Genomic DNA, 13,539 nt, shown 5'->3' on the forward strand with positions numbered 1-13,539 from the left:
TAAATGTTTGAATGAATCACAGAATGGCATCTTTAGGGTGGGTGCTGGTTAAGCTCAACGCAGCAAAATACTCTTCAGACTTTGATCAGAACTGCCGGAGCCTGTCAGTTAATACACTGGGTGTGAAAAGACCAGTCACCAGTTTTCCTGTCACATTGGCAAAGAGTGGACACAAAGGTGAGTTTGATATTTATTTACTTAATGTGCTGTTTTTATTATTGTACATCATGGACCTCTTTTAATTTAAGTTAATATGTTACAGTGATGAGTAATATAAGTTTTGCGTTTGGTCTTATAGCATTGGATTTAATGATTTTTAGTATATGATTATACAAAACTGTCTGTCTTTCATAAAACATATCCCATTAGTAAAAAATATCTTATTTTTACTTTTTGAGTGAATTTCTGAACTGTCATCCATTATGACCTATCTGTACTCTCAGGACAGGTGTGTATAATGCTAATAATGTCCGATAGATAGAACAAAAAGGTAATCATAAGAAGTTATTATGTTAGTGTTTCACTACATGCGCACAAAGTACAACCCATAAATAGTATAACCCATAATGGTTAAGTGACATTTTGCAAATGAATAAATCAAGCATTAGAAAAAGTCCAAAGGAACACCCTGAACTTCATCAGTGTAAAATGGAGGAAGATTAGACTCCGGTAGAAATATACTTTTCAACATGGCAATGACTGAACGTACACAGAAATTCTCAAGTATATCCAGAATAAGTATCTGAGTGGCCCAACAGAGGTGCTGAGGTGACCTATTTTAATTGAAGTTAATATGTTACTGTGATGAGTGATCTATGTTTTGCATTTGGTCTTATAGCATTGGATTTATTGATTTTTACTATTTGAGTGAATCTCTGAACTGTCATTTATGATCTATGTGTACTCTCAGGACAGGTTGTGATGGCAGTGGCACAGGGGCCGTCCCTGGCTGCTGTGCTGCTCCTCGTCTCCTCTGGCCTCCATTGCTCCTCTCTACGTCCTCCCTGTCCTGAGTCCTGCAGCTGTCAGAAAGCTCCCCTGTTGAACTGTTCCTCCTCTGGCCTTTCCTTGGTGCCGCAACACATCCGAGACTCCGTCACTGAGCTAGACTTGTCCCATAACCTCCTTGACACTGTAACGCTCGACCGGCCACATCATAACCTCAAGAGTGTATTGCTGGGAAACAACAGTATCACACACTTGTCCCTCTGCATTGAGAGAAACATTGGAAGCCGTTATGTCAGAGGTAGACCTCTACGTCGTTTCAGACTTTCGAGAAGACTGGGATGTGTGTCTTGGGCCCCCACCCTGCAGCTGCTATCTGTTGAGAGGAATCAGCTAGAGGAACTCCCACAGGGTGAGTCAGTGTAATATGGTAATACACCCTTATATAAAAATCTGTCCCAGCACATGAACAGCAGTACTTTTCATCTTTCTTTGGCAAAGTAAAAGTACTCATTAGGCAGAATTTCCACTGTTAATGTTTAATTGTAATATTAAATGCTGTAGTTGGTCAAGGTGGACCTAATTTAATTGCTTTTAATATATATATACATATATATAATATATATATATATATATATATATATATATATATATATATATCATGTTTTGTATGCAGAATCTTAGTCTGAAATCGCCATTCAACAGATATAGTGAAATAAAAGAAATTTCCCTCAGAAATGTAAGGGAATATGATTATAAAATAACGCAGTAATGGATACTTAATACTTAAGTTACTTACCAACAGATGTACTGTATGAAAAGCTGTAAAATTGAATCATCCTACACATAACACACAAAACTCACACAATCTTAAACGATTAGCCACTAACATTAATGGAATTGCCAACAGATAGGAGTCACACTACATACTTTAATTTAGTACAGTACAGTGTTCACAATAGTGCGTAGTATCTTATAATGACTTATAGACCACACCCAACAAGTTCAAAGTCTAAATAGTTACATGAGATGTCTATTGTCTGGGTGTGTACCGTCGTATGTCTTAGGTGTAGAAACAGGAGATGAAACCCACACTTGTCTGTGTGTGTGTGTGTGTGTGTTTGTGAAGAACAGAAGTGCAATGTGAGTGGTTTTATGATATCTTCTGTGGATACTGTATGACAGATTGTGTCATCTGAATAAATGTCCTAGGCCTTAAAAGTAAAACTGGCCAATATTTCACAAACAAAGCAAATATTAGGGGCAAAAAGATGACTTTGTGCAGCAGAACTTGTTTGGGGTTATTTCCTGTCCCATTTACCATCTCACAAATCACATAAATTACACATGAATTTTTTTTTTTTAAAAGGTGTGGGTGATTAAAGATTATGCATCTGATACTTGATACATGATAAGTTCTACAGTCAACACTATGCACACCTTTAATTGCCCTCTGGAGTGTTGTTGAGAAATGTCCATGAGTCAGACCTGAAAGGTAAGGCCACCTTGTTGGCATATTGTTTACCAAATTCCACCTAAAAAGGGGGGTTAGGGTCTACTAATTTGTCTGTATGGTAACATAAGTGTGTGCTGTGTGCGTTGCTGTTATTGTCATACAGTGTATGTTCATTTAATTCTCGCATATAAACAAACCCGTCATTGATATTCTTTATCTTTAGTACTTTGCTCCATTTAGAAATTATTAAACCTCCCAAGATAATGACACTACAACCTTCAGCCGGTCAGTTTTTATTGGCATTCCAGTGGCTTTAAAGAAAGGTGTAAACATGCAGTACAACTTTTACAGTCAGTTCCCCCTGCATCTTGTTTTTCTTATTTCTTGAATTGCTGCTGCTCACATGAACATATGTGTGTTTCAAAGAAATGCATTCACTCTGGTTTCTTTAAAGGCATGTGTGGACAGCCCATTTACTTAGCAAGAGCTGTGTTGACAGTTATACACTTCTTTCCCATTTGGTATTCAGCTCACAGCACCCTCAGTGCCTCTCTAATGAAGCACATACCCACAGTGCCTTATTTCAGCCCAGCAGTCTCAGGGAGATTGTCTCAGGCTAGTGAAAAGGAGGAGAAAGCAAGGAATGAGCACCACAGAAAGATTCTTAATCCTTAGTTAGTCATATTGTTAAGTGGGTTCACAGTGAAAATAAGCCAAAAGAATTTGGATTCATGTTCTAGGGAAGGGGTGTTCATTGATTTGGACATTCTACACTATTCACTATCTAGTCCGGAAAGAGAGAGAGAAGTCTGTAGTTGATCTTATTTGATTTCAGAATTAAAAGAACTGCAGTACTGCCAACAAATCACCTTCATAGTTAAAATAATGTGACCTTGCAAATCACAGTGAAGAATGTAAAGCAGTACAGGACTGAGAAACCAAATAACAGACCAACTGTTGGTATCATAGAAAACCTCTTTGCTCCCTTCAGAAGCCACCCCATCGTCATTATTGTTGACTTTCAATTACAGCTCTTGTTTTCTGTCATACAGGGCTGGAAGGTAGCAAGTCCGTACAGGTTCTGCAGCTCTCCTTCAACAGGATCTCAACTCTACGACCAGGGGAGCTTAGCCACCTTCGACAGCTAAAAGAGCTACACCTACGACATAACCTCATCACAAGCCTCCATCCACAGATGTTCCAGGATTTAGCCCAGCTCCAGGTAACACAGATTTTTTTTAAATCAAATTTATTGAAAACATACACAAAGTACTCCGTATTCCAACATTAAACTCAGTGATCCCACAATTTGTTTTGTTCATGGGTAATTTTCAGAAAAGTATTTTCCTATTAAAATATAATATAGCTTTTAATTAGAAAACTTTTCATTTAATTATTTTAGCAATCACACTAAATGTGTCAAATTATACTGTATGTCCAAATTGTGCCCCCTTCACAGGTCCTTGATCTGAGCTTCAACATGTTGACCAGCCTCCATCCTCTGATCTACCTTTCTCTGCATAACATTGGGACGGATGTGAGGCTGGGAGGAAACAGGTGGCAGTGTGATTGCAGTATGCGCAGTCTAAGAAGGTGGCTGGCCTATGACAGCAGCAGAGGCCTGCAGTCCTGGAGCATGGTGTGTGCTTCCCCCTCCATCCTCTCAGGCAGAGACCTGCTACAGTTGGAGGAGGATGACCTGAACTGTTTTGGTACTGAAAAAGGGCCAGAGCTTCACCAAGATGTGACCGTCTATAGTGGCTCTGAGATACTGCTGTCTTGCTCTACACAAGGTAACAGTCAAAAAGGGGTAAATTACATATAGATTAGGGCTGTCAAAATGAACGCGATAATAACGAGTTGACGCAAATTCCTTTTAATGCCAATCATTTAACTCACGATTAACACACACACGTTATGTGATTTGGGCCTCGGTCCTCTACGTAGTTTGGGAAATCAGGAAACGATGCAGCAGTAACGCTGTGGATGGCTAGCAGAAACAAACCTCCGCGAGCAGAAATGGATAAATAGTCTTTTGAATGGCAAGTTCTTTTTCAAAGCCCTTCCAGATGGTTCTCTCGACAAGACTAAAGTTATTTGCATATAGTGTCGATGTGAATTGAGTTACCACCGAAGTACGTCAAGTTTCAAATACCACTTGCTGGCCATGCATACGGCTGATGCAGAGAACCCTCCTCCCACTTGCCACTGGGTAATTTTTTGAACATACAGTAACTTTGGGTTATTCTGGAGAATATTCTAGACAGTATTTGTCATTGTTATGGATTGTTGCAGTAATAATAAAAATTTGCATAAAGCAAACATATTTGAACGCTTCCATGTTGAAAAGTGCATTAAAAACTTGAAAAAGTACATTTACAATAGATAAAAAAAGGTGTGATTAATTTGCGATCTATTGCGAGTCAACTATGGACAATCATGCAATTAATTGCGATTAAATATTTTAATCGATTGACAGCCCTAGTGTGTGTGTGTGTGTGTGTGTGTGTGTGTGTGTGTGTGTGTGTGTGTGTGTGTGTGTGTGTGTGTGTGTGTGTGTGTATATATATATATTAGGGCTGTCAATCGATTAAAAAAAATTAACTAATTAATCGCACAATTTGCTGTAGTTAATCGCGATTAATCGCATTTTTAAATTGAGACTGAAGCTTGTAGTAATGGATATTTAAATAATGCTAAATCACTTAACTTTAAAAATATGAAGAGAAAACAAACAAGGAAAGGTTCTGCTAAGTTCAGAATGTTTAATATCTTTCAGAACAACAGCAGCAACAATTTGGCTTACTTAGTCCTGCTGAAACGGCTAGAAACTGTCCGACTTGAGAGCAGATTTTTGTCACCACCCCCAATATTAGCCACATACCTAATATACCATATTCTGAATAATATACAAATGTGTATATATATATATATATATATAAATTACAATCTAGGCAGTACTTAATATCATAAATATTATAATATACATAGTGTTTAATCTGAATGACTAAGCAAAGCAAATATATCTAAAACACAGAAATGCACATCAATATCAATATCAATGTTACACATTAAACCAGAAACCCAAAACCACAAAGGTGTATGTTGGCCTAAAGTGAAAACAGTGAGTGTAGTTTTAGATAGCGACGCTGTGCACAGCAATCCATTACCAATGTAAAGCGATTGACTACATTTCCCTTCCAGCACCTCGACCAGGAAGTAGCTTGTGTGACAGTGAGACGCACCAATTTCAAACATTTACTGGAATATAGTCAAGGATACTATCGAGTCGACAGCGTTAAACATCAGACTGCAAATAAGGTTTTACCAGCGTGACCAACGTAACAGTTATCAAGACAAACAAATCGTCGTACATATCGGCAGCACAGCAGTCGCGCAACAGACAAATCAAACTTAAACCGCGCTCTATGTAGCGAAACAACAGCTTACCGGTGGCGCCTCTCTCCTGACGAGACAACATGTCGGAACTAGTACTCGGTCCCGTTTATAGCCCGTGCTCATTCATTTCTGGATTCTAACACATCATCTCTTTTCTCTTTTGGGATCTTACTGGTCCATGTTTAACTCTTGACTGGCCCGTAGGCCTACTTCAATCAGGTAAGTCCCTCCTAGAGTAGCGCGCCTGCTCTTATGGAGACGTATACGTTTCTCAGCGGCCACATAAAGTAACAAACACAGCTGCGTTAATTTTGTTAATTTTTTTAACGAGTTAAATATTAAAAATTAACGCAAATATTAACGCGTTAATTTTGACAGCCCTAATATATATATATATATATATATATATATATATGTATATATATATATATATATATATATATAGTATATGTATAGTATGTATGTATATATGTGTGTGTGTGTGTGTAACTTACATATATAACTTACATGTATAACAATGTAAGTCAGTCTAACTGCATGTTAATGTTGTCTCTGTTGTAGATTCAGTGTGGTGGATGCCCAGTGGTCAAGCGTCTGTGAGCCAACCTCAGGCTGGTCTGCTCATCAGTGACATCACAGAGAGAGACACAGGACTTTATGTGTGTGTGTCAAAAGAACACAACATTTTGTCTGTTTTCAGTCTTCAAATCAGTAAAATAGGAGGTGCAAGAAGAAAAACTAGAAGTTTACCAAGAACCAGCCGACAAATAATCCCACAAGGCACCCCAAATAGGATAGGTCAAGAAAGGAATCGGAGAGCTGCACAGCCTAACTTGACTCTGGCTGTGTGTTTGTCTGTTTTGATCACGTTTCTGGTAGCCTTTATCCTAGGAGTCCTAGCAAGACCTTTTATTGATTTACTTTGGAGAAGGGTCACCAAGAAGAAAAGATCTACTGAAACCAACTCTGTCTCATCTGTAGAACAAAGACAGTATGAGAATGAGGCCTACTATAATGATGAGGAACCAGAACACGTGGGAACTCACAGAGAAAGGAGAGTCACATTTAGCACTGTAGAAGACGGCAATGTACAATATTATGATACCATACCCAATCTGGAAAGCAACAATAATGATGCAGTGTTTGAATGTGAAGCAGCTGAGGCTGAGAAGGATACAAATACAGCTGGATATTCAGGAAGTGAAAACAGTTCACGACGGAGTAGTCTAGAGATGAACCAGAGAGATGGCATGGACCTGTCTGGTGGCATTGAAGCAGGCCGCACACACAAAATAGAGTTTGAACACATCCCAGACCCTGTTGAGCTGGATAAGAGAAGATTGTCTTCTTGCTCAGATTCTTCACTATCTGATAAAATATTTAATGAAGACAAAATGACTCGAGGAGACCACTTAACACCCATGTCTCGTCAGCTGGCAGAGGACTCTGTTCAGCAGAGAGCTGATGCCTCGACAGCTAGAAAAGAAGAGGGCACAAGAGAACTTCCTGGATTTTCTTCAGAGCCCTTTGCAGATTGGTCACCACATGTAAATAACACCAACCTAACATACTGTGATCTGGAGCAGGACAATGAAGAACAGTTTGAATTTAGCGATTCTGTTCGAAGCACATCCTCACGGTCCAGCAGTGTGTGTGGTTCTTTTAATGATTCAAAATTCATTGTGGCACCCACTACTGATAAGCAGAAGACTGATGATATGTCCAGCTCTATCTCATTTGTCAGTGAGGATGAGGTTACACAATACATTGTGAACTCAGACAAAGAGGAGGAAGATATAGAAAGGAATGATGCCATAAAGCCACAATGTCCTGCTCAAGATCTTGGCCATGCTACTCCCATCAAGAGGCGTGCCCCATCACCACCTACTTATTCTTCTTCTAGTGGTGCAAGTGCAAAGGACACAATGGACCACGTGCAAAAGCAAGGTGAGACGCAAATGACAATGTTTCCAATTGGAGTATCTCAAAATGTACGTTTGGATCATCCACAACCGCAATGGCCTGCCCTAGATCTTGAGCATACTATACGCATCAAGAGGCGTCTAGATATCAAAGCACAATCAACTGACTCTGACTCATCATCTAGTGGTGACAGTGAGGATGAAACAACATACCACACAAAGAGGCCTGGGAAGGTGGACATTGCGGGACTTCCATTTCAAGAATCTCAAACAGGAAGTCATGATCCAGACACAAGGTGGCCTGCCCTTAATCTTGAGCATATTCCTCGCATCAACAGACGTCTTGATATCAAAGCACCACCTCCTGATTTATCTTCCAGTAGTGACAGTGAAGACGAAACAACAATTCACATTAAGAAACAGGAACAAGGACAGATGAACATGGCAAGGTTTCCAAGTAAAGTATCTCAAACTGTAAGTTATGACCCACAAACACACTGGCCTGCCATTAATCCTGAGCATACTACACGCATCAAGAGGCGTCTTGATATCAAAGCACCATCACCAGCTTCTGATTCATCTTCTAGTAGTGACAGTGATGATGAAACAACACACCACACAGAGAAAGACAGGCCTGGGAAGGTGGACATTGCAGGACTTCCATTTCGAGAATCTCAAACAGTAAGTGCTGGTCCAGACACAAGGTGGCCTGCCCTTGATCTTAAGCATATTCCTCAAATCAAGAGGCGTCTAGATATCAAAGCACCATCGCCACCTCCTGATTCATCTTCTAGTAGTGACAGTGAAGATGAAACATCACACCACACAGAGAGGCCTGGGAAGGTGGACATTGCAGGACTTTCATTTCAAGAATTTCAAACAGGAAGTCATGATCCAGACACAAGGTGGCCTGCCCTTGATCTTAAGCATATTCCTCAAATCAAGAGGCGTCTAGATATCAAAGCACCATCACCACCTCCTGATTTATCTTCTGGTAGTGGCAGTGAGGATGAAACAACACACCACAGAGAGAGGCCTGGGAAGGTGGACATTGCAGGACTTCCATTTCGAGAATCTCAAACAGTAGGTGCTGGTCCAGACACAAGGTGGCATGCCCTTGATGTTGAGCATACAATGCGCATCAAGAGGCGTCTAGATATAAAAGCACCATCACCTGATTTATCTTCTAGTAGTGGCGGTGAAGATGAAACAACAATCCACATTAAGAAACCGGAGCAAGGACGGATGAACATGGCAAGGCTTCCAAGTAAAGTCTCTCAAACTGTAAGTTATGACCCACAAACACACTGGCCTGCCCTTAATCCTGAGCATACTACACGCATCAAGAGGCGTCTTGATATCAAAGCACCTTCACCAGCTTCTGATTCATCTTCTAGTAGTGACAGTGAGGATGAAACAACACACCACACAGAGAGGCCTGGGAAGGTGGGCATTGCAGGACTTCCATTTCGAGAATCTCAAACAGTAAGTGCTGGTCCAGACACAAGGTGGCCTGCCCTTGATCTTAAGCATATTCCTCAAATCAAGAGGCATCTAGATATCAAAGCACCATCGCCACCTCCTGATTTATCTTCTAGTAGTGGCAGTGATGATGAAACAACAATCCACATTAAGAAACAGGAGCAAGGACAGATGAACATGGCAAGGCTTCCAAGTAAAGTATCTCAAACTGTAAATTATACTAACACACAAACACACTGGCCTCTCCTTGATCTTGAGCATACCACGCGCATCAAAAGGCGTCTAGATATCAAAGCACCATCGCCACCTCCTGATTTATCTTCTAGTAGTGGCAGTGAGGATGAAACAACAATCCACATTAAGAAACAGGAGCAAGGACAGATGAACATGGCAAGGCTTCCAAGTAAAGTATCTCAAACTGTAAGTTATGACCCACAAACACACTGGCCTGCCATTAATCCTGTGCATACTACATGCATCAAGAGGCGTCTTGATATCAAAGCACCATCACCAGCTTCTGATTCATCTTCTAGTAGTGACAGTGAGGATGAAACAACACACCACACAGAGAGGCCTGGGAAGGTGGGCATTTCAGGACTTGCATTTCAAGAATCTCAAAGAGGAAGTCATGATCCAGACACAAGGTGGCCTGCCCTTGATCTTAAGCATATTCCTCAAATCAAGAGGCATCTAGATATCAAAGCACCATCACCACCTCCTGATTTATCTTCTAGTAGTGGCAGTGAGGATGAAACAACAATCCACATTAAGAAACAGGAGCAAGGACAGATGAACATGGCAAGGCTTCCAAGTAAAGTCTCTCAAACTGTAACTTATAATAACACACAAACACCCTGGCCTCTCCTTGATCTTGAGCATACCATGCGCATCAAGAGGCGTCTAGATATCAAAGCACCTTCACCAGCTTCTGATTCATCTTCTAGTAGTGACAGTGAAGATGAAACAACACACCACACAGAGAGGCCTGGGAAGGTGGACATTTCAGGACTTGCATTTCAAGAATCTCAAACAGGAAGTCATGATCCAGACACAAGGTGGCCTGCCCTTGATCTTAAGCATATTCCTCAAATCAAGAGGCGTCTAGATATCAAAGCACCATCACCACCTCCTGATTTATCTTCTGGTAGTGGCAGTGAAGATGAAACAACACACCACAGAGAGAGGCCTGGGAAGGTGGACATTGCAGGACTTCCATTTCGAGAATCTCAAACAGTAGGTGCTGGTCCAGACACAAGGTGGCATGCCCTTGATCTTGAGCATATAATGCGCATCAAGAGGCGTCTAGATATCAAAGCACCATCACCTGATTTATCTTCTAGTAGTGGCAGTGAAGATGAAACAACAATCCACATTAAGAAACAGGAGCAAGGACAGATGAACATGACAAGGCTTCCAAGTAAAGTCTCTCAAACTGTAAATTATGACACACAAACACACTGGCCTGCCCTTGATCTTGAGCATACTACACGCATCAAGAGGCGTCTTGATATCAAAGCACCATCACCAGCTTCTGATTCATCTTCTAGTAGTGACAGTGATGATGAAACAACACACCACACAGAGAGGCCTGGGAAGGTGGACATTGCAGGACTTGCATTTCAAGAATCTCAAACAGGAAGTCATGATCCAGACACAAGGTGGCCTGCCCTTGATCTTAAGCATATTCCCCAAATCAAGAGGCGTCTAGATATCAAAGCACCATCGCCACCTCCTGATTTATCTTCTAGTAGTGGCAGTCAAGATGAAACAACAATCCACATTAAGAAACAGGAGCAAGGACAGATGAACATGGCAAGGCTTCCAAGTAAAGTATCTCAAACTGTAAGTTATGACCCACAAACACACTGGCCTGCCCTTGATCTTGAGCATACTACACGCATCAAAAGGCGTCTAGATATTAAAGCACCTTCACCAGCTTGTGATTCATCTTCTAGTAGTGACAGTGAAGATGAAACAACACACCACACAAAGAAAGAGAGGCCAGGGGTAGTAGGGAGTGCAGGGCATCTGTTTCAAGAATCCCAAATAGTAAGTCATGATCCAGAAACACAGTGGCCTGTCCTAGAGCTTGGTAATATAACTCGCATCAAGAGGCGTTTAGACATCAAAGCCCCATCACCACCTCCCGATTCAATATTAATTGGTGGTAGCATGAATCACACAGTGGAAAGAAAGACAGATGAAGCTATCAAAATTAGTCATGGTCAGTTATCAAACAGCTCAACTGAGCAAGAGGAGGGTTTGGAAAATTTGAGATACCCCCCAACAACAGTCGAACCAGATTCAAGATGGCCTAGACTGGATCTCAGCAGTGCCCTCTATGTCAAAAGGCGCCTGAATATCAAGATATGTTCACCCCCATCTGAGTCATCTTCCAGCAGTAATAAGAGTGAAGGTGGGACAACAAACCTACCTGTGAAAGTTGATAAGGACAGAACTGATGTGGGGATTACAAGTTATCAACCAGGGAGAAAATTGCCTGACATGTCAGAGGCTACTCAGAAGGAGTTTATTAGATTGCCGAAGACCCACATTTCTCGCAGTCCAAAGACAGACTACAATATCAAATTAGAAAAGTATACAGTTATTAAAGAAGAAGTGGGGGGGGGGACAAGAAGTGACACACCAGAGATAAACCCAGAACTTCAGTCACGGTGGGCCACGATGAATTTGGGTGTCTCCCGCTTCAGAAAGCGTCTTGAAATCTCATCGCATACAGATAAACCACCACATCTGCCCTCATCACCTCCACCTGACTCCCCCTCCTCTTCCAGCAGTGAAAGTGAGACTGGGGGTAAAAGCAGCAGGATAAGGCGAAAGAGAAGGGGGGTTGGAATGCAAGGAATCATACACACAGAATCATCTCAGAGTCTCACCAATATCCCACATATCAGGAGGGCTTTGGATATCAGAGCACCGTTACAAAGGGAATCATCCAGCAGCAATAGTGAGGATGAGACAATAGACCACAGTGGTCCTGACCTGAGTCTTGGTGTCCCACGTGTTAAGAGGCGTCTGGATGTCAAGGCACCATTACCAGAGCAAAGTGATTCCCCATCTTCCTGCAGCGAGAGCGAAAATAAGGTGACAGGATGCACCGCAAACCAAAGCAGACATGCATCAAACATGTCAGGAATAACAGATGATGACTCTCTAATCACATATAAGCGTATAATTATGAAAGCTTCATCACCACCAAATAATTCTATCTACCCCAGTGGCAAGGGTCAAACTATTGACCAGACAAAACAAATACATATGGGTGCTGAAATGCTAACCGTTGCACAAGAAGGTCCATTCCATAGTGTGGGAGACAGAAATGCATCTCTTGCCCCAGAGAGAGTTCCCAGTATGAACTTTAACGATGTAGTAAAGAAAAGGATTGAGCAGCCCAACTACACCACGGGTGTGGACCTGCCACCCGAGATAAGGTGGATTGGCGTCGGTCGTCAGCTGTCTGACGTTTCCATCCCCAGTCCTAGGAGACATCTGGACGTGGGCTCATCGTCTCCACAGCATGCTTCATCTGCAGAGCCAGAACTTCCCCAACCTGACTCCTCCAGTATTGAAAGTGATCACACAATACAAGACCGAGGAAGAGCAGATGTGACACTGATGCACTCGTCTCTTAGTTGCAACAGTGTTTCTCTTGCATCCAGCAGAGCTGAGGAAAGGAGTGAAAGAAAAGGCCTCAGTGCCCTAAAAGCCATGTCATCGTTGAGACGAAAGTGGGAACCATTGGATGAAAATTTAGATAAGGGTGGATCTCCGGTTTTGGATTATCATGATCCACAAAGTGTCACAAGTTTTAACTATCGCAGGTCTGAGAAGGACATCAAGCCCCTGGCCAAACAGCCACCAACACCATTACATATTTCCTCTACTTCAGCAGATGAGAGAAGAGCTACAGATTTGTTGTATGATATTCCCCGCTACAGGAGGCATGACATTGGAGGTATTGAACTGCCGCAGGGGGCTCCACCTCCTATTCCAGCAACACCACCACCATATGAGTAGTAGGGCTTACATGGGAGGGAGGTCTCTACAGAGCAGTAGGACACAAGTGTTGGAAGGGACCAGATCCTATCTGCAACAGAGCAGAAACGCAGAGGAATACAACCCTTCTTCTCTTGCGCCACAAAACTCGGAAGTTTATTTTGACTCTTGAAACGTGAACATTAGTGAAGTTTGATAAAAATAAAAAAAAGTCACTGCACCCTTAACACTGACAAAAACAAGCATATGATTGGCATTGTATGATCTTAAATTGGCCAGTGTATGATGCAAATATTGTGAAGTATATTCAACTTTACA

The 13,539-nt window shown here is 41.6% G+C and overlaps 1 protein-coding gene across 1 annotated transcript; it reads left to right on the forward strand.

Moving 5' to 3' along the window:
* The first annotated feature begins 23 nt into the window (after positions 1-23).
* On the forward strand, positions 24-13,449 carry LOC120564938. Its single transcript, XM_039810205.1, has 7 exons — positions 24-177; positions 911-1,357; positions 3,454-3,623; positions 3,861-4,194; positions 6,362-6,511; positions 6,782-9,591; positions 10,000-13,449. Exons 1-7 carry the CDS (start codon positions 24-26, stop codon positions 13,240-13,242), a joined length of 7,308 nt encoding a protein of 2,435 aa, XP_039666139.1. The 3' UTR covers positions 13,243-13,449.
* The last annotated feature ends 90 nt before the right edge of the window (positions 13,450-13,539 follow it).

This window comes from Perca fluviatilis, chromosome 9 (genome assembly GCF_010015445.1).
Source record: "Perca fluviatilis chromosome 9, GENO_Pfluv_1.0, whole genome shotgun sequence".
Lineage (NCBI taxonomy): Eukaryota > Metazoa > Chordata > Actinopteri > Perciformes > Percidae > Perca > Perca fluviatilis.

Excerpts from the sequence above, each read along its gene's own strand:
- LOC120564938 (XM_039810205.1), top strand. The coding sequence starts at position 24 with ATGGCATCTTTAGGGTGGGTGCTGGTTAAGCTCAACGCAGCAAAATAC. Across the intron at positions 178-910 it reads GGCAAAGAGTGGACACAAAG|GACAGGTTGTGATGGCAGTG; the intron begins GTGAGTTTGATA and ends GTGTACTCTCAG. Across the intron at positions 3,624-3,860 it reads AGGATTTAGCCCAGCTCCAG|GTCCTTGATCTGAGCTTCAA; the intron begins GTAACACAGATT and ends CCCCCTTCACAG.